This window comes from Anguilla anguilla, chromosome 8, assembly GCF_013347855.1.
Source record: "Anguilla anguilla isolate fAngAng1 chromosome 8, fAngAng1.pri, whole genome shotgun sequence".
In the NCBI taxonomy this organism is placed as follows: Eukaryota; Metazoa; Chordata; class Actinopteri; order Anguilliformes; family Anguillidae; genus Anguilla; species Anguilla anguilla.
In genome coordinates this window covers 56,105,602-56,130,840 of record NC_049208.1, presented here as the reverse complement: position 1 = coordinate 56,130,840, position 25,239 = coordinate 56,105,602, and the positions used below count along the sequence as shown (strand labels likewise).

Here is a 25,239-nt window from a genome sequence, read left to right as displayed (position 1 = left end):
GCAGGGGTCTGGTGGCAGATGCCGGTAGTCCAGCCAGAAGAGAGTTGCAGTAGTCCAGGCGGGATAGAACCATTGCTTGGACCAGGAGCTGGGTTGAGTAGGTGGTGAGAAAGGGGCGGATTCTGCGGATGTTGTATAGGAAAAATCTGCATGCCCGGGTTACTGCTGCAATGTTCTTGGAGAGGGACAGCCTGTTGTCCATCATCACTCCGAGATTCTTGGCGCAGGGTGATGATGTCACTACGGTGTCCCCTAAGGAAATGGAAAAGTCGAGGAGGGGAGAGGTTGGAGCAGGAATAAAGATTAGCTCCGTCTTTCCCGGGTTGAGCTTCAGGTGGTGATTGTCCATCCAGCTCTGTATGTCCCTCAGGCAAGCGGAGATGCAGGCAGGGACCTGTGTGTCCCATGAGGAGAAGGAGAGAAAGAGTTGCGTGTCGTCGGCATAGGAATGATAGGACAAGCATGGGCAGATATTACAGGGCCAAGGGATCTGGTGTACATGGAGAAGAGAAGGGGACCAAGGACTGAGCCCTGGGGAACTCCGGTGGTGAGGGGACGGGGTGGTGATACCTTACCCGCCCAGGCAACCTGGAAGGAGCGGTCAGAGAGGTAGGACTCAATCCAGTCAAGGACTGTGCCGCGGATCCCTGTTGCTGCCAGGGAGGACAGGAGGGTAGAGTGGTCCACAGTGTCAAATGCAGCGGAGAGGTCTAGAAGAATCAGGACAGAAGAGAGCGAGGCTGCTCGTGCAGCATGGAGTGACTCACTGACCGAGAGGAGTGCAGTCTCGGTCGAGTGGCCAGGCCTGAAGCCAGACTGCTGGGGATCAAGCAGGTTGTTCTCAGAGAAGAAAGCAGAGAGCTGGTTAGATGCAGCACGTTCAAGTGTTTTGGATAGGAAAGGGAGGAGAGATACCGGCCGGTAGTTCTGAATGACTGAAGGATCTAGTGTGGGTTTCTTCAGCAGCGGGGTGATGTGGGCCTTCTTGAAGGATGAGGGGAAACATCCAGAAGATAGGGATGAGTTCACAAGGGAGGCCACAAAAGGGAGGATGTCTGGTGTGATTGCTTGAAGGAGAGATGAGGGGATAGGGTCGAGGGCGCAGGTGGTAGGGCGGTGGGTGAGCAGAAGCTGGGAGACTTCAGCGTCTGAGAGGAGAGAAAATGTGGAGAAACGGGGCGGAGGACGCAGAGGGGGTGAGGGGGCAGAGGACGCAGAGGGGGCAAAGGAGCTGCGGATGTCTGCAATCTTTTCCTCAAAGAATGCTGCAAAGTCATCTGCAGTGAAGGAAGACTGGGGTGGAGGAGGTGGCACGCTGAGGAGAGAAGAGAAAATAGACTTCTCTTCTTTTGTCACTGCCGCTAAGGCAAAATTCTACCAAACCAAAATTCATAACTCCATTTCTAACCCTCGTCAACTCTTCTCTGTCAGGAGAGACTGATAGGCTCAGAGGTCAGATGGGTCCCTGGATTTGTCCCACTTCCTCTCAGCAGCACGGAGGCTGGCCCTGGAGGTGCGTAGGATGTCAGACATCCATGGACTGGGAGGGGATGAACGTGCTGGCCTAGGGACGAAGGGGCATAGGGAGTCGAGTGTTGAGGAGAGAGATGACGTCAGGGTGGAGGATGCAGAGTTAGTGGGGAGCTTGGAAAATGATTGAAGAGGGGGGAGGGAAGCAGTCACTGGGAGCAAGAGAAGAGGCTGATAGGGAGCGGAGGTTACGGCGGACAGTGACAGTGGGGATGGGAGGGGGAGAGGGAGGGTGTGGGGAGAGGGGGAGGGAGAAGGAGATGAAATGATGGTCAGACGTATGCAGGGGGGTAACCGTAAGATTGGAGCTGGAGCAGGTCCTCAGGAAGATCAGGTCTAGGAGGTTGCCTGCCTTGTGGGTTGGAGGAGAGTGTTGTAGGGAGAGGTCAAAGGAGTGAAGTAGTGCTAGGAAGGCAGCAGACTGGGAGGCTTCTAGGTGGATGACTATACCAAGTCATTGGTGTTATAATGTGTCACTGGTGTTACTGCATGTTTGTTTGCTGATTTGATATTAAAGGGGCCGTTTTTGACTTCATAATAATTTTGTGTTTGTTGATTGTTGCTTTATTTATGAGTTGGCATTTTAAGGATAGTATCAGTCAATTTTCAGACTGTCCTTCGGTTATTGTTGATATTATAGCAAAAACCTGATGGCGTAAATGAAAACATGTCACACAATACAACTTTACACATACCTGATTGAAATAAATAAATAAATAATAAAACATTTTTCTTTAAATTATTATCAACCTACTATGTCTTTGAGTATATGTGCAGATTGAATAGAGAAATACTATTCTGATAAGCTTTTAATGTTGTTTTTCGTATGAGTAATACCAATGACAAAAAGATGGCACAAGCATTCTTTGAGTGAATGTATAAAAATAATTAAAATACATTAAGCTTTCATTTTTGTGGATTGTTAAAGGCAAGAGGTTAATTAATATTGTACAATAAGTTTTGATTAAGTAAAGTTAAATGCATTTCAAGACATGTTGCAATTCCAAATGCCACCGTTTCTGTAGAATGACCCAGTTAGCATAGCCTCACAGTCACAAATAATATTGTGGCGATCCTGACAAAGACTAAGCTAGCTAGCTAGCTAGCTAGCGGGGCTGCAAAGCAATGTGGGGGGGGGGTTTGCATGAAATGTATATTATTGTTGTAAATAGCCAAACTGTTTGCATGTAGGCCTACATAGCACTGCTTAACTGTAAATAGCCTGTGGGATTTTGTACAGTAGTCTTGTGAATAATCATGTTCAAACGCACTTATGTATACCCTTATGTATAAACTGCTAAACAGCACACATTCATCAGGCAATACACATTCACACAACGACAGTCATAATCCACAACCGTTTCTTACGGGGACACATTTCTCACTTCCATAATAAAACTCTTTGCAAAAACACATGATATCTCATAAAAAACACGTTCTCAACATTCAAAAATGCCAAGTTACTCAAAACTACTGATATCACAATGACACCATGTTACAGTACTACAAACAATATAGGCTACCTTGCCTCACACAAATGACATAACATGTATTTCAAAGTATTTACATTTTTTCCTAGTCAATTGGCCCTGTGTTTTGTAATCTTACCGTTTCACAATGTCATGCAAACTTTGTAAACCCTAACCCAGCGCACCTGCAGTTCATGAAACATTCCACAGGGTGGCAGCAGAGGACCACTTACAAATGCATTGTTCCCATGCGATGACCGTTTGGCCGTCTAGAGTGCAATAAGCCAGTTTACCTGCAGTTCATAAAACATTCCACAGGGTGGCAGCAGACGACCACTTATAAATTTATCGTTCCCATATGAAGAACGTACGGCCATGTAGAGCATGGCATGAAATGACACGTCTTTTCTATTGTAAGGAATCCATATTAACACAGCGATCGTCAGCCAAATGGCTGATATAACTACATCGATGGATCGCTACAACTTGTTCCCACTTGCATTGAAAGATAGAAATCTACATTAACAACGTGCTCCACAAACGTTCCACATAGCCATAGCTAGCGTCGCAGCTAAGCGAAGTGCAATATTTGTAGTTAGCATAGCCTCACAGTCACAAATAATATTGTGGCGATCCTGACAAAGACTAAGCAAGCTAGCTAGCTAGCTAGCTAGCGGGGCTGCAAAGCAATGTGGGGGGGGTTGCATGAAATGTATATTATTGTTGTAAATAGCCAAACTGTTTGCATGTAGGCCTACAGAGCGCTGCTTAACTGTAAATAGCCTGTGGGATTTTGTACAGTAGTCTTGTGAATAATCATGTTCAAACGCACTTATGTATACCCAACTTTAGCATGAATGAGTGTCTCTGTTAGCTTGCTGGCTAGCACCGAAGCACCAAGCCGTTACCCTCAGTTCACCTGCTATTCTGTTGCAGTGAGTCACGTTGTTACAAAACACAGGGCCAAGTGACTTGAAAGAATTCAGCAAATATTGGGTAGCATTGCTTTCAAATACATCTTATGTATACAAACAGTGGCTGTCACAAAGCGTCTAAACGCAACAGAAACGCAGCTGAAATATGTTGTACTCACGGATTTGCCGGCCATCCAACGAGCCTTGATAGAGAAAACAATCAGCAAGCCCGTAGAATTAAAGCTTCCTAGGTCGCAATTTCTGTAGCCTGTTGTCCTGCTCCGTTGTCTGTTATTTCCTGGAGATGCACTTTCAGTCTTCCTAAGGTTTATAAGCCATTTTCATAGGCTTATCTGCAGGTGGGAATCCTCTTCGCTGTTTTGCTAAGCTACAACCGGAAAACTTGATTGTGGAGAATAGGAGTAGACGCATATGTCCCAGCAGGCTTTGCATATGAGGAAATAACAACAGTGTGAGAGAAATTAGGACGAAATGATCAAATTGCCTAGTTGAAACAATATGTTTTCAGCAGGATGGGCATGTAGGTGAAGGTTGACATGATCACGGAGCATAGTGCCAAGTTAATGGAGTAGGCCTAATCTAACCATGAGCGAGCTTTTAATCCTTATCGAGCGGTATATATAACAGTCGCTATAAGACTGTAATTGGTATGTTCGCCCGAGCCGTGGATAGTTAAGCTTAACTTCCCTTAACTTTTACCGTTCGTTCTCAACGGTAGTTCTTAACACTACGGATGTAATATATTTTCGGCCGCACGTATTTTTTCGCGGCGCTGTTCCGTCCCGGATGCAGGAAGACCATTTTCGTCTCTGCCCTTAACTTTCCCCATTCATTCTCTGAATGAATTAATGACAGCGTATAGACAAATAAATTCGAATATTAAATAAGGCGTTTTGCGGTTATTTTGTGGTACCTACGCTTCGGTAAGTCTTAATAATTTTATTACGAACAGGTTCCTGTTTTATATTGATGTCATCGAGGTATTCTGTCATAATTTCAGCTTTAAGACCAGTAGTTTCATTTTTCCTATTTGATTTCATTATTGGTTTTCACGTCCCGTTTGTTGGCTTGTCCGTACATAATAACACTTTCATGTGAGAATACTGCAGGTAAATGGGACATGTGTATACGTGCACGTTTGTGTCTCAATACATCAGCTATTATTACCGTGGCCCTGCAATCATATTAGGGTTTAATTTACAATATGTTTAATTTCCCCCTCGCTATATTATTGCTGGTATCGTCATCATTAATGGTATTGCCCCCTTTACATGTGCCTCGTGTAACACGTCACGGTCTGGACATACATTTAAAAAAAAATTATTATTACTTATTACACTATTGCTGTCAAGGCAATAAGTAATGCCATCTCTAATTGTTCATTGTCAGTACTGTCATGCAGCCATCTTAACAAACTCTTTCCTATCTATATGTTTCTATACTTACCATTATTATTATTATTATTATTATTATTAGTCAGTTTAACTATTCAATATAGAACAGGACACAGTACAAATATTGCTGCCTCCACCTTCAAACAATACAGAATTTGTGTAATGCAATTCATATTAACTACCCCTCCCACCCTATCCCCTGGATTGACAACGCACAAAAAAGGGAGATCAGTGGAAAATCATTATAATAACAATAATAATTTTCATGTTGAGAATTTGATAATACTGGGTGATAGAGCTACACAAGGCTGTGTATCAAAATGGCAAAACATAAGGTCAAGGGCATAAAGAACCTACCATTTATACAGCATCATGATGTACAGTTCCCATGAAAATATAAACCCTCCCCAAATTTTACTGTCCAGGTCTCTGTTTTAGAGTTAATGTTATTTCATTATAGCAAGAATTCTTTGGTCATCAACTGTATAGGTCCACCTTGGCCTACCAGGCCCTTTATGATTACTGAGCTCACCAGTGCTCTCGTTCTTAATGATGTTCCAAGCAGTTGACTTTGGTAAGCTTAAGGTTTGGCCTATGTCTCTGACTGTTTTTATATATATATGCCAGTCTCATAATGGCTTCCTTCCATTGGCATCCCTTATAATTGTACTGAAGAAGCAATTGAACACACCTGACTAATCAGAAACGCATGTGAATCCATTTGTCCTGAACATTATGGCACCCTGAAAATATGTACGTACATCCCCAATTCTAAAAAAGTTGAGACGGTAAATGAAATGCAAATAAAACAGAAAGCAGTAATTTTTAAACTTTGACTTGAAAAATATTGCCCAAATTTAATAAGCATTATTAAAAGAAATGGTGATGTTACATAGTGGTAAACACTCGACTGTCCCAACTTTTTTGGAGCGTGTTGCAGTCAACAGATTTGAAATTAGTGTATATTTTCAAAAAACTATTAAATTCACAAGGTAAAACGTCAAATAATGTGCTGTTGTAGTGTTTTAAATATAGTACAGGGTAAATAAAATGTACAATATTTAACATTATCACACCTTTTTGTTTTTATTAGCATTTTCCATACTGTCTCTGCTTTTTTGGAATTGGGGTTGTATGTACGCATAGAGAGTGCTGTCATTTCTACAGGGTGAAATCAAAATGTATTAAAATAACCTTTCATAAGAGCTGAGAGCTGATAGCTGCACTTTAACCACATGTGAATTGTTTGATTACAAATCTAAAATTATGAAGTACAGAATCATGTAAAGAAAATACAGCTTTGTCCCTAACATTATGGAGCTCACTGTATATAAAAATATAATTTCTGCTTCAGAAGTGGCCCATGAAGTACTTGGCAAAAGCAGACCAATGCCAGTGCTTCTCTTAACACCCAAGCTCCGAGGAGCTTCAGGAGACCCAGCAGCCGCGGCAACATGCGACTGCAGGGAGTCCGACTGCATGTGTGCACCTTGTTGTCACCTTGCAGCCTTGGTAAATCCACCTGCTCCAGTCCCAGCCCCAATCACATTTCATGCTTGTGCATATCAACCCTGCTAATACTGTTACGAACGAAAATATAAATATAGCTTTACATTTATACTTGGCTGTTGTTGTGTTTATTAAGAATTGTATCATGTAATGTTGTAATCCTATTTGTACTGTTGCAATAATTGATCTGATGTAATTACTTTGATAACTTTATATGTATTGATTCGGCAGAAAAGATTTCCTGATCCTCTCCATAATAAAATGGAGGTGGAGAACAAATATCATGTTAATATCAAACCTAAAAAAAGAAGAAGCGTTATCTGAGACACTTCTGTGAAGAACAAATCAATTATGAACGATTATTTATTTGCCCACGGGCGGATTCGAACCGTAGTTTCCGTGGGACGGCGTTACACCTATACACGGCTGGCCGGCGCGGAGAGATGTTGTGTTTTTCTCATGTTCAGCACTAGTAGCTATACTTTTGGGTGAAACTTGATTTTAAATGTAATGTTTTAATGGGGAGTTGCACAACGTACAGATAGATAGAAAACAGGGCGAGGTGACATAAATGTAGAAACGTGGCGTTTGCCGATAAGGTTTTGTACGGTAGCCAAGCGAAGAAATGTAGTTAGTAGAAATGGCAGAGTGGTGAACTGCTAACTTTTTAATAAAAGGAATACGTTTGCCGTCATGAAATGCATATGGGTGGCCGTCAGTCAGTTTTGCTAAAGCAAATATAAGCGTAAGAAAACCTTAGTGTAAAAGAGGAAATTATCTGCGAGTGCGAGGCGGGATTCAATCCTTCAACCGGAGGTTCACCAGACTGTCACTTTCTTAGTGCAGCACCATGACATAGCTATGCAATGCGTCAAATATCATTAGCAAACCTGTCCGTGGTATTAAAGAACAACACAGGCCGGCCGGTAAGCGCACAAGAGCTCACGTTCAATCCACATTCCTTTGCGATATTGTAGCCGGTTAATAAGTCAACGCAATAAACATATCGTCTCGCGTTCGCTGGGACGTATGGCAAACACCTCATAGATACACAATAAACACGGATCTAGACTATGTCTATTATGGATCTATTTCAAAAAACGACCCTACCTTATCTACCGTACCTGAGCAAGATGGCTGGGGGGGACTACCCCAGCTGGTTCTGAGCGAGGGGCAGGAATACACTCAAAGTGTATTCCTGCCTCTAACTCACAACCGTGGCCGATTTAGTATGCATGTTTTTGGGATTGGGGAAACCTAGGTGGACACGGGGAGAACATGCAAACTCCGCACAGAGCCGAGATTCGATATCACGACCTTCGTACTGTGAGGCGACAGCGCTACCCACTGAGCCACCGTGCCACCGATTACAATGCTTGCTTGGTAAACTATCAAGGATCATCAACGATGACGTGCCCTTAGCCTCATAGCTCCAGGCTAGCTCCCGTAATTAGTACTGCTCGGTTCTTCCCGGTTTAGCAATGGCGACCTTCTACACCCGCTGTCAATAGGAGCTCCCAAAGATAAACATCACTCGCCTTCATAGGATTTTCACAACGACTAAACACTCAACCGGCAAATTGGAGAAAGGCTATTCATTACATGCCATGTGTATTTTTGCAACTACCAAGGTAAGAAAACAACTCTTAACTGACTCACTAGCTAATTAACCTCAAATACTAGCCTCCGTTCTACATGGTCGCTAACATTAACTATCTGTCTAACGTTGGGTAATGCTGTGTGCTTCATCTGCTCTTCATTCTCTACCTACAACATTGTAACATGCTTTCTTAACCGCCGTTATATATCAGCCTTAGCTGTCCTTCAAGTTTTTGCTTAACTACCTAGTCAAAATTCCCTTCCGATATTGCTTGTGTCGACAGTGCTGCCACGGAAACCACGATAGATTTAGCCAGTCTAGCCACATCTATTCAAAATGTAAACGAGTAAGGCGTTCTTCACGGTCGGGAAAAATTTTATGACCGCCTTAGTCTTGTTGTTAGCCACTCTTATGCATAGCACTTACTAGGTAGCTACCTAACGTTATTTTCTACGCCAAAATTATCATGGATGTGTAAGATGTGTTCACCTAAGTAATACAGACATAACCCTAACGAGACTTTTCATTGCATCTCTTATTTTATTTATTCGGTGTCCAATAAAGACACACTGTCAAGGAGGTCGGCGTGAGAGCCTGACAGTCTGTGTACTTTCCAGTAATGCACGCATTCACAAGGAGTCTGTTGCACACAGCTACAATTTCACTCAATCAACATGTCATATGCACCATTTTACCAGTTATTGCTTTATAAAATGTCTTGATAATCAGAATGATTGTTAACAGCCTGATTGTTGACAGGATGCAGGAGAGATGTGACCCCTGAGATCGCAATTTCCACTCTCTCTCTCTCTCTCTCTCTCTCTGCAGCAATCCGCCAGGCCGTCTCCAGATCTCTTGTGGCACGCTACCAGAAATGTGAGCCGCCCTCATATTTACTCATTTTTTTTGTCATCTGTCTGTGTTTTTCATGTTCGCTTATGCGCGTGAGAGCTTCAAAGAGAATATTGCTATTGCTCGGCCTTTAAAATACTTCAATATTTTCATGCTGAAGGTTTACACAACAGGCATGGAATGTTGTCTGATACCTCCCTGGTTTGACAGTCAGGAGCTGGGCTTCCCTGGTTACAGAGTCAGGAGATGGGACTGGAAATAATTGAGGATATAGAAAAATAGCAACATTTTAAAAGAGTCCTGTAGCTTTAAGAAAGGGAGGCTCCCTACATAATGTGTTAGGAGGACTTGTTTTGCATCCCTAATTAGTTTTATTGGCTGTAACAGGTAGTAATGTCTTCAGATTATTCTGGAAAATAGTTAGCCTTCAACCGGAGGTTTACCAGTCTGTCACTTTGTTAGTGCAGCACCATGACATAGCAATGCGTGAAATATCCCAAACCTGTCCATGGTATTAAAGAAGAACACAGGCCAGTAAGCACAGAAGAGTTCCCGTTGAATCCATATGGCTTTGCAATATTGTAGCCGGTTAATAACTGAACGTGCAGACGGTACGTCATGATGCAGTGTACACGTTCGGTGTGTAGATATGGTGCAAAAGCAATAATTGACAAGTAGTAGACAATTATTAGTGAGGGTAAAAGCAGATTAAAGAAACGTGCCCCTAGCTGGGCTTGAACCTACGAGTGCATGTTCCCAAGATTTACTCCCTAGGCCTCAGGCAGATTAGCTGTTTAAACTGGAAATATTTCAGAGTAAAAAGGTATGGGTATTTTGCATGTGTATGCCAGGGAAGTCTATTATCAGGTATATATGTATGCTGTAATTGATTGCCCAGTTTAACATGCCCATGCAAGCCATCACCATAGCTGAAGATACTAGTTGAGAACAGTCCAGTGATCGCACTGTTTGTCTATTATCAGATAAACCAGCTCGACTGAGAATCCTGCTCTGTGGTGCTTTTACAAAACACAACGCAAGATCACGCCTGTTACACCACTGACTGGTGGACTGAGTCATTGCACTTGAGATGATGGAAGTAAGTGATTGCACCTGAGATGATGGAAGTAAGTGATTGCACCTGTGGGGGGGTCTGTCTTAGAGGAACAGAGGAGTGAAAGGAGCAGAGCGGGCGTTTAGAGCCTGGAGAGCTTAGCTTGGTCAGTGTTACGGGGCGGAAGCCCAGCCGAGCTAGTTGTATTTCTGCACTCGTTAATGGAGGGCGCTTGCCGTTTGCGTGCCGTTTAGGGCCGCCGACAGCGAAGATAGCTAGCGGGTTGTAGGGCAAGGCAAGGTTCCTATGCGAGGCACAGCTGAGGTAGGGGTAGTGGGAATTTAGGAGCGCTTCTATCCGCTCTCCAGCCTGTTTACAAGGCTCTCCTGTTGCGAAGGGAGACACCTCACTGCACTGGACCAGCGGACGCCCCCACAGGAGACTCTGACTGAAGCCGGACCGGCACCCAAACTCGGACCCCGGGGAGCATCTCAAACACCGGGAAAGTTAAGTGGTTTTAAAGACGTACTCAATTCAAGTGTTTGTATTTGTCTATCGCGTGAGGTTTATGTTAAATGTTACTGATTTACTGATTTTAAAAGAGCAGCTGAGAGCCATAGTGCCGGGGTAGGGAAAGCAGCTGAGTCAGCTAGCCAGATACTAAAATTGCCACTGCACTGAGAACACATGTAAGTTTGCTGTGGAAAGTAATTTTGCTTGCGGTGAAATACCGTGTGTTTTGCCTGGAAGTGTTATAATTCCACTGTAAGTTGCAGTGCTAAGTTGCACTGCACTAAGGGGGTGTAAGTAGTCTCACTTGGAGCAGCGCTATATTAGAAATATTTGGAATTACTTAGTTAGAAAATGCAATTGCTTTCAGCTGTGCAGGACCTGCAGAAGTTCTCCTAGAGCAGGCTAAGTATCTGTTTTTTGCAAATAGTGTAGCTAGATTAGACTGTTACCTGTACTTCTACCTGTTTTGTAGTTTGCCCAGCATTAGTTTTGCTGTTTGTGTAGTATTTTTAGTTATTTGTTCTAACTGTATTAGGCAGGTCTTGTATGGAGCTAGTTAGCTTCACATGGCTTGTAAGTAATTGCTCAGTCATCAGCTGCTATTCATTTGGTAATTGCCAGCGCTTGTAGTCTCGCTCCCTCCCAGTTAGTCTTAGTGCATCTGTATCCTTCTGCCACCACCCTTCCTCTCACTACTCCCTGTCCTCACTGCTGTGTCTCAACCCCATCCCAACCTGTTCTCTCCCCTACAGAACGCACTTCCGCAGGCAAGGCCCCCCATGGCAACGGAACCTCTCCAACATTTGCTATCCCTCGCTGACCCCCTGTGACAACAGTCGCAGGAGGGCTATGGAACTGCCAGTCTGCTACGCGGAAGGCTGACTTCATTTCGGCCTACGCGTCCCTCCTCTCTTTACATTTCCTTGCCCTCACTGAGACCTGGATCACACCAGGCGACACTGCAACCCCTGCAGCCCTCTCCTCCTCCTTCTCCTTCTCTCACGCCCCCCGCCCGTCTGGCTGTGGTGGGGGCACAGGTTTGCTCATCTCTCCCTCTTGGAAATTCTCTTCTCCCCCTCTCTCACCTCTCCATCTCTACCTTTGAATACCACTCTGTCTCAATCACCTATCCTGTTAACTTGTATATTGTGGTTATCTATCGCCCTTCAGGGCCCCTGGGAAGCTTCCTCCATGAGCTCCACACCCTGCTCAGCTCCTTCCCAGAGGATGGCACCCCACTGATCCTGTTGTAGTCTGTATTGGTATCTGTTTGCTGTTAGTGTTTCTTTCGTGTTTCTGTGGGTTTATTGTTTTTCACATCCTCCGTCTCAGTGTTTTCCTCCTCCCGGTCACTTGTCTCGCCAGTGCCGTCTCTGTGTCTGTGTTCCCTGAGCTGCTTCACTCCCCTGCGTTTGCGTGATTTCACTATTCGGGTGGGTCCGGGTTTTCCTGGTTTCCCCCCTTCTTTCCAGTATCGTTTTACTTCCTACTTATATCTAGTTTTACTCATTTCTACTAATCCTTACTAACTTATAGATTGTAAAGTACTAACCTCATTAATATACTAACGTGAATATTACTAATGGACTAACAAACACTAGTTTTGGGTTTTTCATAGTTTAGATCGCTATACTAATACATTAACCATTCTCCCCTTTTCCATGCTGCGCTGTAGCTCCACCCCTTTTCTTTCTAGCCTGCCCTAACGCTGAGTTCTGCAATTACCTGCACGTGTCTCTTGCTCTAACTGCACCTCTCTCTCTGCTTGTGTTTTACTTGCTAAATCCAGGCCGTCTTATCATTGTCTGTGATTCCAGTCCGCATTTTCAGTCCCCTGTCATTTGATTCATTATCCTAATGTTCTTCACCTAGATGTTGTTTGTTACTCTGCCCTCACTCACGTAACCCCTCCTTGATTGTTACCTTCCCCAGTGTATAAATGTCAGTCTTTTTCACCAGCTCCCTGTCAGAAGGTTGATCATATTCACTGTGCCGATGTTTTGTAAACCTTTGTTTATTGAGATTCCTGAGACGCCCTTTCCGTACCACTTCCAGTTTGCCTGCCCCTTTTGTTTGATTGCTTTCTGGTTTGACCTTCGCTTTGTTTTCACTTCTTGCCTGTTCCTTTGTACCTTCACCTATCTGATCTCCTGGTTTTTCATTTTTTGCCTGTTTACCACTATTCTTTTGGAAACTCCATTTTGTACCGTCCTATCTCTGATTACCTGGCTTTGAACTTTGGACTGAATAAAGACAACGTTTTTTGGATTTCCCTGGTCTGCGTTTGGGTCCTTACACAGAACATAACAGATCCTCCTGGGAGACTTCCACATCCACCTTGATGCCTCCCACTCCGCAGCCTTCCTGCCCCTACTCTACTCATTCCATCTCTCCCTGATGCACTCCCCACCAACACACAAAGCTGGCAACCTCCTAGACTGGGTCATCCTGAGGAATTGCTCCTCCGATCCCACGGTGACCCCTCTGCATCAGTCCGACCACCACTTCGTTTCCTTCTCGACATAGCTCAGGAGGTAAGACCGATTGTCTGGCGGTCGGAGGGTTGCCGGTTCAAACCCCGCCCTGGGCGTGTCCAAGTGTCCTTGAGCAAGACACCTAACCCCTAACTGCTCTGGCGAATGAGGGGCATCAACTGTAAAGCGCTTTGGATAAAAGCGCTATATAAATGCAGTCCATTTACCATTTACCATTCTCCTGCCCTCAATGTGGGCCTCCCTGGTTGACAGTCAGGAGGTGGGCTTTCCTGGTTACAGAGTCAGGAGATGGGGCTACCTGGTTACAGCTGGTTTGCTGACTTGCTGTGGTCTGTTTTCAGATGTACTTGAAACCTCAAGAGGGAGATCGAAGACATCCTGATCCGGTACCGCGGGACCTTGTTGGTGGGCGACTCCCGCCGCTGCCGGTCCGACCAGTTTGCTGGACCCGGAGCCCGCCCTCGCTACTAGATGTCTTACTGCTAAAAATGCTGTCTTCACTTTTATATACAATAAAAAAGAAAATGACCTAAATCAGCTTCAGGCTCACTGTGTGTACTGGTCTTTTACTCTGCTTGCTTTTTCTTTTCCAACCAGCCTTTTACTAAAGGTAGACTTAACATTCCTGATTTACTTTTCTGTTAGTTTGCTATTTTTCTCTATGATGGCACCTGACGTGTCAGAGATATGGGTCGATCCTCAGAGCGCACGTTACTTCGGCAGAAAAAAAATTATTTCATCGTGCTTCGCCCTGCTGTAATCGATGGTTCTGTCTTTATGAACCTGCAAAGTGTTTCTCTGCTTGTTTCAGTGGTAATGTGGGGATTGATGTTCAATTAAGAATGCACTGATTGCTTGCTACTGATTTTGCAGACCAGTGCTTTTCCAACTCTGTACTATCCCGTTTGGCACCTTGTTTGCAAAGCACAATTGCGATACCGGATTTCTATCGAGCCGTTCGCTTTTATGTGAATATCTGGCTTTTTCCTTCATGGCGTCTACAGCAGTTTCTTGTCAGGGTAAGTAATCCCTCAGATCAACAAAGCGCAATTAAGAAAAATTAACAGTCCTTTAAAATTCTACTGCGGTTGTGCTTGTAACCAAACCAGCGTGTGTCGGTTGCCAGGGCGCGGTTAGAACACCCCAGTTGTATGTTACGCTTGTCGACTGGGGGGGCAGTCTTCTGCAAGTTATTCGGGCTAAGTGCTGCTGTTTCGCGCAGTTGATAAGCACCTGGATGTCTTTAAGCAAATGGTCCTTTCCGACGCTTTTGTTCTGGGTCAATGCTTGATGCTAATCCAAGCCTGGTCAAGCTTTGAAAATAGACAGGATACCGCTTTATCGCCCTTTAACAAAATTGCTCTTTTAAATTTTATTTCATATAGTGTCAGTTATCTGTTTACCAGGAATGCTCAGCCACTTTGCTTTATTTACTGCCCACGCGCCTGTCGGTGTTTGTGGACAGAAAGCCCGGTCGGAATTCCTAATTCTCTTTTGATGTGTATAAATGACAAGCGCTCTTAACTGTCGTGACATCCTAAGGTAAAGTTAACTTCGGAGTGCGGGAGCTTGCGAAGAAGGCAGATTCCGACAGGCGCGCTGTTGCACAGATGTTACTTGTAACTAATCCACCTACTTTCGCAGGTAGAATTGCAAAGCGCAGGTAATGCATTAAATATTTCTTAGGCTCGTCCGCCTGAATTTCGGCTGTGCTCCACTACAAAATGCAATTCTGACATTCTAACGCACGAGTATAGTCAAATGCCTTCATGATTTTACGCCTGTTTTCCGTTTGGACGCAGCCCTGAAATGAACATAAAACGGAAATTGAAAGCGCTGCTTCCTTGGATGGTTTTATTCTGCCAGTTTATTCTTTTTCAAGGTAGGTTCTCGACCTTCTCGATCACGTCTGACAGAAATGTCAACGGCAAACAACTGCAGCTCTGAATATTCGGCTACATTAGCTACAGTAATACAAAAATGTCATTGGCAGATTTACCTGAAATTAGGTAGTCTGCGGTTACCCTGAAATAGGAACTTTAAGTTTGTACTTTATATGAAAGTTACTAAACTTCATATAAGCACGCCAGTCGATGTGTAGAATTTATAGTTTACTTCTATTACGTGTTGGTTTCGTTTTTTTTAATTTATTTATTTTTTCAATGTAAAATGTACGTGAAATGAGGTACGCGCGGGCCCTGTTGGACTCGAAATTTAAGCGCTGACTGAGCATTTTGTTCTGTAACCTAAATTACTTAATATAAGTGAACAGTTATGACAAACAAGCTGAAAGTTAAATTGCCACTGTCTCAAGTTAACATTTTAAGTCATCTTTTAAGACAATGGAGGCATGTCAACGTTTAAATGTTTAAGAGTTCATAACTCATTGATGCTTCTTATGTCATAATTTCAGCAATCTTAAATTAGCCAATGGCCTAATTGTTTTAGTATTGGTCCTGTTGTGTTTTATATATATATATATATATATATATATAAATATATAATTTTGCTTCATGCTTAATGTCAGTGACATGTTTGTCTGTCAATTTAGGTTTAAATTGCCAATCGCCAATCCCACAACATAAATTGCAGAGGTAAGTTTCACAGAAAATGTACAATTAGTGATTCAAGTCTGTGAAATGTTTTGATGATGTATGAATATTATTAGCAGATTTTCTGATAGTGTTTGATCGAAACACAGAATTCTGCTTTGATCTTAAAGTATTGTAATTATGTGAAAACGTGTATACGGTATAATTACCTGTACCCAGATATGCATTTTAATGCATACATATGGTGCTGTGAAATATTCTCATTTATTTATACTCATCCCGGGGAAATGATAATATAATGAATGATTTCAAGTTGTCATGGTCCTGTTTTCCTGTCTGTGTTTCTCTTGTTGGGCCGCCAGATGGCGGCACTTCTGTTTTGTGTCCTGCTCCCCCCCTGTTAATTGTATGATTGTTTTCAATTGTCTTGTTATCCCCTCCTTCTGGTTTGATTGTTTTTTGAGTTCACCTGTGTCTTGTTACCCCCTGTCTATTTAAGTTCTTTGTCCCCTTGACTCGGGTGCTGGTTCCTTGTGTTTGTTGCCGATGTATGTTCGGCCCATTTATACCTGCCTGCGTTTTTTTACCTGTTTGTGTTTGTTGCCGATGTATGTTCGGCCCATTTATACCTGCCTGCGTTTTTTTACCTGTTTGTGTTTGTTGCCGATGTATGTTCAGACCATTTATACCTGCATGCGTTTTTTTACCTGTTTGTGTTTGTTTCCGATGTTTCAGACCCTTTGTACCTGCCTGTGTTTTTTTTTACCTGTTTGTGTTTTGTTCCTGACCTGTATTTGTTTGACCTACCTGTTTGTTTGAATTACCCTTGTGCTCTGCCTGCCTGCGTTCTGCCCTGACTGTGTTCTGCCCTGCCTGTATTTTGTGAGTCCCTCTTGTTTTCTGCTTTGTTTAGATATTTTTTCGAGTTTGTGTTTTTGCCCATCGTGGCCTTTTCTGTTCCCTGTTTGTTTGCTTTTTGTCAGTAAAGTCTTTTGTTCCCCTCCCATTTTGGATTTGTGTTTTCTTTTCTCTCTGCGTTTGGGTTCCCCCCTACCCGTGCCGTTACACAAGTAGGCAAGTTTAATTAAATTCTTGGAGATTAAAACTGTTAGAATGCTCATCTGAAGTGCACGTGTAACTACCTGATCTTTGCAAATAGCAACGTTCTATGGGCTGTAAGCCTGCTGTTATGATTTGTTTTTATGGTTGTTTCTATTTTAATTACCTCTGTTTTTAATTTGTGTTTTATTAACATTGTTTTTGCCACTCTGTTTTTAAAATGTTTTTAAAATATGTTTTTATTACATCTACTTTCCCCCCATTCTTATTGGGATATTGAATCATGCTACAGTTTGTCTTATCCTTACAGCTCAGGACTTGCTGAGATGGAAGAAACCTGGTTTTTGAACGTGTATAAATGTGTTACTGAAGGTGTGTTGGGTAGGGGGTGCGATGCCTGTCTCAGTGACCCAGCGTTCCTTCTCTCCCTGCAGGAGGAGGTTTAATGTGCTTCGACAGAAACCGGATCTCTTCAGAGGAGAGGTATACCTAAGAGAAAAGTGCATGGGGGTGGCAAGGTGCGCCCGAATACGAAGGTGTGCCTGATTCTCACAAATACATCCTTGTCTGTAACACAAACGGCACAGTAACAGAAACTATCTTTTACCTATATCTACAGATGAAACGACACTTCTGTTCACCGATGACATGGCTTTAATTAAGATTCATAATGATGATGAGAAACCTTGCACATTTTTTTCAGAAGTTAGGAAGTTGTGTGAGTTTGAATGGTGGACTGTGGTATTAAAACAAGCAGCGGTTCCCTTGTGTTTGGGAGGAGTGAGAGTGCATGCCTGTCTGCGGTCTTGTGACCTGGCTGAGGAGGTCACGGAAATGAACGTGAACAACTTCCAGATCTGGAGAAACTTGGGGTTGTTTTCTAAAACTCCTTTTCCTATAGACGTTTACTCCCCTGGTGTCCGAATCTGCCCTTCCGAGAAGCGTCTTTCACAACTACACCGCCCGGGACGTGTCTGCAGGTAAACGCTGTCCCCTCGGCTCTAACCCCTGCCCGGGGTTTGGGAGTTGCGCTCATTATGTAGAGATTACAGGTTCAGACCCCGGGTCAGGCGCTGCCGTTGTCCTGCCAAAGCTGTTTGACCTGAGTTGCGTCAGTAAATATCTGGCTGTGTAAATAGAGTGATTGTAAAGGTACGGGGTAAATGAGATTTCCTGTGTATACTTTTTCACTGAATTGTATCAAAATTGGTTATTAGTACTATTATTATTACAGTAATGTTGTCCTGATGATTATTGATATTATTGTTTCTCTTATTGGATAGATCAGGTTTAGCCATAGAATTCTGTTAATTAGTTTGCTGTATCTGTCCTTGCCTCTGATTGGTGGATAAGAGTGCTTGTCTCCCTCTGCAGAGAACTGTGACTGCCTTAATGGCGGCTGGTGCAGGGAGGGGGGAGACTGTGACTGCTCCCAGTTTCAGGGCATGGGAGAGCGCTGTCAGATCAGTGAGTACCTCGTCCTGTCGCGATCACCCTGTACCCCTCTTCGGTTTTGTCGTTGTTCCCCTGTACCCCTCTTCGGTTCCGTCGCGTTTGCCCTGTACCCTTCTTTGGTTCCATCGCGATCCCCTGTACCCTTCTGTTTCGTCACAATCGCCGTGTACCCCTCTTCACTTCCGTTGCAATTGCCCTCTGCCCTGTATTCAAGATAATAAATGACTGCTGTATCTTGAGTGTGCATTATTTACATGTGAAACCTATGGCAGGATTGTATATTTATTCCATATTGTGGCATCATGAGAGGGCGTGTCATTGATGGGAGGTACGTCCCCTCAAAATGGCTGCAACGCACTACAAAACAGATGGCTGCCGCACAAGAAGACTACAACAACCGGGTCGCCGCCGACTAAAGCCGGCTGCGGCTAATCGACTTGGTGGCGGGTTTATTTAACGAGGCCTTCTCTGAAGGGAGGGGGTTAGACGTGAAGTGATTGTGTGCTTGTCTAAGTGAAGCTTTGTAAACTATTACTTTGGTGGTTGTGAAACGTTCTGTTACCTTTTTTAAGACTGCATTGTTAAAACTTTTTGGTTGATTATTAAAAAGCCCACCACATTTCGGAAAACTGCATGGACCTGCTTTTGTTTGAGCGCCCCCACACGCTGATGAAGATTCCCAGCCTCTCATGATGCCACTATTTAACCACAAATATTCAGTGACTAGCATTTTCATTGTTATATCATTGTTATATTTAGGCTATTGTTAGCTTTATCTTGTTGCTTTGATGGTATATGAATTTTAGGTAGTGAAAAAATATTTTTTTCACTCCCAGATAGATGCTATTGTCCAGTGTGTCATGCCTGGGGAGTATTGTTGCAGATGAGACTGCAGGGAGGAGGTGCTTATGAAATGGACAATTGTGGCACTTAGAAACTCCGTATTTTGCATCAGTGTCTTGTATTGTATCCTAAAGGCTGAAATCCTGAATTATGGGGTTTTCACTCATTGTTTGGTTGCAGGAGCACTAAATGTCTGAGGTAAGCAATCTCTGGATGTGATAGTGTTCAAATCTGTTCGATTTAGTTTATACATCACTGGTGATGGGCCCATTTGAGTGGCTGAGTGTGTGTTCATTGGCCACCACTGAGGCTTAAGGATGTGATCTGAAACCCAGCTGTGAGCTGCCTGAGGCGCCTGCAATCCCAGAGATGGCATTAGTCTTTCCCCCAGGATACCAGGGTACTGCATATGCATATGGCTGTCCGTGAGTGACTTTTACTGCATTGAAGATTCTGATATTTTGATAAGTGCAAAAGCAATAGACAATTATTAGTTAGCAATTTAAGTGTAAGAAAATGGTAGTTTAAAATACGAAAAGATCTGCACCTGAGGGCGAGGCGGGATTTGACTGTCCAACCTTGCACTTTGCAGTCATTTATTAAGAAGACAGGTCAGTAAGCACAGCTGAGCTCCGGTTGTATCCATATGGCCTGGCGATATTGTAGGAGGTTAACTGAACGTGTAGATGGTATGTCATAATGCAGTGTATACGTTCAGTGAACGGCGGGTAGATGTGGTGCAAAAGCAAGAGTTGAGAAATAAAAGACAATTATTAGTGAGCAAATGAGCATGTATAAGAAATTCCGTTCGGGGGGGGCTTGAACTTGCAACTCAACAATCCGCAGACTGGTTTTGGCGAAGAATTGGCTGGTGTAGGTAAAATGACCAATGGAGAGACATATTCTTTGTGGGCTAGGAGGTAGGAAAAAGGAGACGTGGACATGTGAAGTTGTTAATGAATTATGTCTGTTGAAATGGGGTCAGAATGTACCGAAATTAATGTTTTTAAAGGCTGAGAGTCTGGTTTTTGCGGTTATTTCTGTGGGGAACCCTGAAAAGTGCCAAACTCTCAGTGCTGTATAGATATGGGGCATGCCGCCCCGCCAAGGCATAACTTGGCGGGATGGCATACCTTCCATCCCAATGTACCTGAGTCACTAAAAGGGGCAATTATTAAGCCATCATTGAAGAAACCAAATCTAGAACCTGACAAAATGGGAAAACTATAGACCTATTTCAAACCTTCCATTTTATCGAAATTATTGGAAAAAACTGTTGCTAAGCAACTTAGTGCACACCTTGGCTCTAATGGTATCCATGAAATCATCCAATCAGGGTTTAGACCCTACCACAGCACAGAAACCGCACTTATCAAGGTTACTAATGATCTGCGATTGTCAGCCGACCATTACTCTTTGTTGGTTCTTGTACTCCTCGAACTGAGTGCAGCTTTTGATACAACAGATAATGAAATTCTACTGGACAGATCCCAGGCCTGTGTTGGACTTCATGGACAGGCACTCACATGGTTTAGATCATACTTATGTGACAGGAAACAGTTTGTTAAATTAAAAGAAGAGTGCAGCTACTCAACAATGAAATACGGTATTCCACAAGGATCAGTGCTAGGACCAGTACTTTTCTCACTATATATGCTACGACTTGGCAATATTATCCGGACACATGGCATAGAGTTCCACTGCTGTGCGGACGATGCACAGATTTATATTTCAATGAAACCTGGTGAAGCACTGCCGCTTTCACGGCCTGTATTGTAGATATCAAGGTTTGGATGCTTTCTAATTTTCTGCTCCTGAACTTGGATAAGACCGAAATATTAGTTTTAGGTCCCAAAATATTAAGGGAGAAAATGTCTACTCTTACCCTATACTGTGATGGTTGTTTGGCTGAACCAGACATGGTTGTTAAAGACCTTGGTGATTACCACTGATCCTGATTTAACCTTTGACATGCATATAAAAACCATATCCAGAATTGCTTTCTTTCAGTTATGCAACATAGCTAAAATTAGGCATTTCCTGTCAGTGGGGGATGCAGAGAAATTGATCCATGCTTTTGTTACGTCTAGGCTAGATTACTGTAATGCCATGCTATCTGGCTGCCCTAATAACTTGTTAAAGAGTCTTCAGCTTGTGCAGAATGCAGCTGTTCTTCACCAGAACTAAGAAGTGTGAACACTAGTGTCGCTTCACTGGCTACCCATTAAGCATAGGATAGAATTCAAGGTTTTGCTCCTGACCTTTAAAGCTCTGCACGGACGTGCACCAGTGTACATAACCAACCTGCTCCTACCTTATAAGCCCACAAGGTCACTTCATTCTCAAGATGCAGGCTACTTGGTAGGCCCAAGAATTTCTAAAAACCTTAAAGCTGACAGAGCTTTCTCCTACAGAGCCCCACTACTGTGTAAAAGCTTCCAAATTTATAAGGGAGTCGGACACAGTCTCAATATTTAAATCTAGAAAACGCACATTTATGCTCAGGCTTATCAGTTATAGTCTGGAGACCGGGTGGGAGAAGCCTGTAGTCATAGAGCATTGTAGGGTGGTATCCTTTCCTTACTGTCACCTGTCAATCAGCTGTTTCCCCATGTTACATGGGCCGGCTCTTTAATAGGCGGGTATGGTTGTCCCCCCTCATGACAGCATGGGCTCTCCATCCCTGTCCTAGTAGCTATGCAGCCACAGACTATTCCTATTGTCCCTTATGTCATGGGTGGAGGGTGTAGTTGCTGATGAGTCTGCAGGGAGGGGGTGCTTGTTAAAAGAACGGCCAGAGCGAAAATGGTGCCGCTGCGAAACTCCATATTCAGCATAGTTGGTGTGTATCGTCTACTAATGACGATACAAAGCATTTCTGTTTTCAAATCGTACTTTGGTTGCAGGAGCAATGAATGTCTGAGTTGAACAATCCAGGCACGCCGGCGTGCCGACCACTAGGGGGTGTGCGCTAAGTGGTTAAAACCCTAGGTTAGCCTCCACCCTAATTAAAAAATGAAACCCTAACCCTAACCCTCATTAAATACATAAAACCCTAGGTCAGCCTCAACCCAAAAAAAAAAAAATGAAACCCTAGGTCAACCCTAATTAAATAATTAATACACAACATCAGCCTCAACCCTAATAAAAAATAAAACCCTCAGTCAGCCCCAACCCTAATTAACAAATAAAACCCTCAGTCAGCCCCAACCCTAATTAAAAATCTTGGCTTTTCTGTGTGGGGTTTGCATGTTCTCCCCGTATCCGTGTGGGTTTCCTCCGGGTACTCCGGTTTCCTCCCACAGTCCAAAGACATGCAGGTAGGCTTATTGGTCACTCTAAATTGCCCATAGGTGTGTGTGTGTGTGTGTGTGTGTGAGTGAATGGTGTCTGTGCCCTGTGATACATTGGCGGCCTGTCCAGGGTGTATTCCTGCCTCTCGCCCAATGCATGCTGGGATAGGCTTCAGCAACCCCTGTGACCCTGCCCAGGATAAGTAGGTATAGATAATGGATGGATGTTGGGAGGAAATATTTAGCCTCTTAAGCATCATTTTATCAGAAGGTAAATAATCACTCAAAACAAAAACAAAATTAAGACAAATTAACAGTGTATTAAAATCCTGAAATTGCAATTGTATTTGGAATCAAAACCACATTACATAGGGGCCCCCAGGACCTAATTTGAAAACAATTAATATAAAGTAGAAAAGGCTGCTCATGTGTAATGTATGCAATTTTAGCACAAAGTGCAATTGGTCACAAAACAGATGTGCCATTGCACCTGTGCACAGAGTTCTCCAGTACAGGTGGGGTTGTCAATCCCCCCTACTTCTGCACCCAGAAAAATTCCTGGAGATTTTTGAAGATTTTGTTTAAAAATGTGCTACTAAGATAACACCCGGAGTAATTACAATTCCTTGTCAAGCTGTCGGGTCAACTGTCATTTTCTATTGGGTTCTTGTTCATTTTCTGCTGACCCAACTGGATGCTGCGACGCAGATAACGATGAGCTAACATGAACTTTGTGCACCTGGTTATTTTTTTCAGTGTTTGTAATGTGGAGGTCAGGGACAGATACTATAAAACCATGTTGATTTTGAATAAGCAGAAGCAGTTTGCTTGCGATGATAAGCTTAGGATGGGTGTTACACTATCCAAGATCAAAAAACTCTGTTTTATAATTTACGCAACAGCTGTGGAAAATTCCAGCTTGCAGAAAAAAGAAATGAGCAGGTCCTAATTTTGAACTTTAAAAGGGAGACAGAAAACATAGGTGTGCCCAGCGGCTGGGCATGGTATTCGGAAGAGAGGCCACAGAGAAATGTTCCCTATAAATAAAGTAATGGGGAGAAAACATTTCTTCATACGTTTTCAATGGAGATATATTTGCCTGTTCGGTTACCGTATTGTAGCGAGAGGAAAAAAAAACTAAATTCGATTGTTTGTGGCATTGTTGGACAAAAATGTGCAGTATCCCTAAGAGATGCTCGGGACCTAGATGCACCATGTTTGCTGTTACATGACAAGCATTCTGATTGGCTGTCTTTCTCAAATGGATTTTTGTCCAATGACTTCTGACCCTAACATCCTAAATGGTAAATGGACTGCATTTATATAGCGCTTTTAACCAAAGCGCTTTACAATTGATGCCTCTCATTCGCCAGAGCAGTTAGGGGTTAGGTGTCTTGCTCAAGGACACTTCAACACGCCCAGAGCGGGGTTTGAACCGGCAACCCTCCGACTGCCAGACAATCGGTCTTACCTCCTGAGCTATGTCGCCTGTCTGTTGTTTGGTCGGAAAATCATCAATAACAACATATAGCCCAACGTATATTTTTGAAGAGCTTAAGAAGACTGGCTGGATTGATATAGTCATTACTAAGGCCCAAAATGTTTTTAATATACAGTTGTCTTTAACAATATCATTGGACCGCTTTAAAATATTTTTTCTTGAGCAACATTTAAGTCAAAGTTTAGATAATATTCCCACCATTTTTCCCTAATACCATCATTTTCAGGGTGACGTACGTTTACAATTTTTTATGGTCATAATTATGGAACAGTTCGCAGTCATTTCAGTTGTTTTTTTATTAAGACATTAATACATGAATATTGATCATGTAAAGACACGATATGGGGACATAGTCATTTGCACAACATGATTTGAGAGCTTCTCAGTTCACACCAGAGGACACAGAGCCTCTCATCCCCCAGATGAATGCAGCAACAAAATATTTTTATAGTTTATATTTAATACAGCTGTCTGAAGGTTTTTTTCTTTTTCTTTTTTTTAATCAAATGCTTTTATTTTGTCTCTGGTGTAGTGTACTCTGTGTGAGGCTTAAGGCTGCTTAAGGGCTAAGGGCTAAGGGCTAAGGGCTGTGTATTCATGCAGTTAATTTGCATGTCATTAATTTTAACTCAGGTCTCGAACTCTCACCAGGGACTTGGACCAGCAACTTCAACCAGCTGAAATTCCAACACCCAACAGCTAGGCTACCCAAAATTAGTTCTATGTTTTATCCAAGTTGTTTCCAGTCCTTTTCTTGTTAAGGCCATGGTCCCAATTACTGTGAATTTCATCAAGTCGAGACTTGTCTTAGTAAACCGCTAAAACCAATATTTTATCAAGCTTTCTGGTTAGATGGTAAATGTCCAAGATTTTTTGTTTCTAGTTCAGTAACCTCATCTTTCAAAATCAAGTTTCACAACTTGCGGGGGAGTTGGTCGTTGCACTAAAGACTTCTCAGAATTGTTTTTCCTGTTTAACCCCTTCACTCAGATGGAAAATCTTGTCCATTAAGGAGGTGTTCTGTTCAAGGCTTTATAACAACAGATGTGAGCATCACAGAGACTTGGAAAATGGCTTAAATGAAGCAAGACACTTGTACTATTTGCAATACTAACTTTAATTTAGTAAGATTATGTATGTATATATATATGTGTGTGTATATATATATATATATATGTGTGTATA

At 43.0% G+C, this 25,239-nt stretch overlaps 1 protein-coding gene and 1 long non-coding RNA gene across 12 annotated transcripts; both read left to right on the top strand.

Annotated features, from left to right (window-relative positions):
* The first annotated feature begins 7,958 nt into the window (after positions 1-7,958).
* On the top strand, positions 7,959-13,888 carry LOC118232906. 5 transcript variants are annotated; one of them, XR_004766427.1, is made up of 7 exons: positions 7,959-8,468; positions 9,266-9,313; positions 10,273-10,388; positions 10,741-11,893; positions 12,027-12,118; positions 13,157-13,390; positions 13,693-13,888. It is a non-coding gene; the product is annotated as an uncharacterized LOC118232906 (long non-coding RNA). The 5 variants fall into 5 exon arrangements; XR_004766425.1 differs by having other exon boundaries at positions 10,741-12,108; XR_004766426.1 differs by having other exon boundaries at positions 10,741-12,118; positions 13,167-13,390.
* A 239-nt stretch (positions 13,889-14,127) lies between these two features.
* LOC118232904 (otogelin-like protein) lies at positions 14,128-20,232 on the top strand. Of its 7 annotated transcripts, none has more exons than XM_035428146.1 (7): positions 14,621-15,014; positions 15,154-15,233; positions 15,903-15,945; positions 17,397-17,445; positions 17,864-17,942; positions 18,337-18,429; positions 18,690-20,232. In XM_035428146.1, exons 1-7 carry the CDS (start codon positions 14,962-14,964, stop codon positions 18,737-18,739), a joined length of 447 nt encoding a protein of 148 aa, XP_035284037.1. In that variant the 5' UTR covers positions 14,621-14,961; the 3' UTR covers positions 18,740-20,232. The 7 variants fall into 7 exon arrangements, 3 of the variants coding, with proteins under 3 accessions (XP_035284037.1, XP_035284036.1, XP_035284035.1); XM_035428145.1 differs by having other exon boundaries at positions 17,397-17,480; XM_035428144.1 differs by having other exon boundaries at positions 17,397-17,498.
* The last annotated feature ends 5,007 nt before the right edge of the window (positions 20,233-25,239 follow it).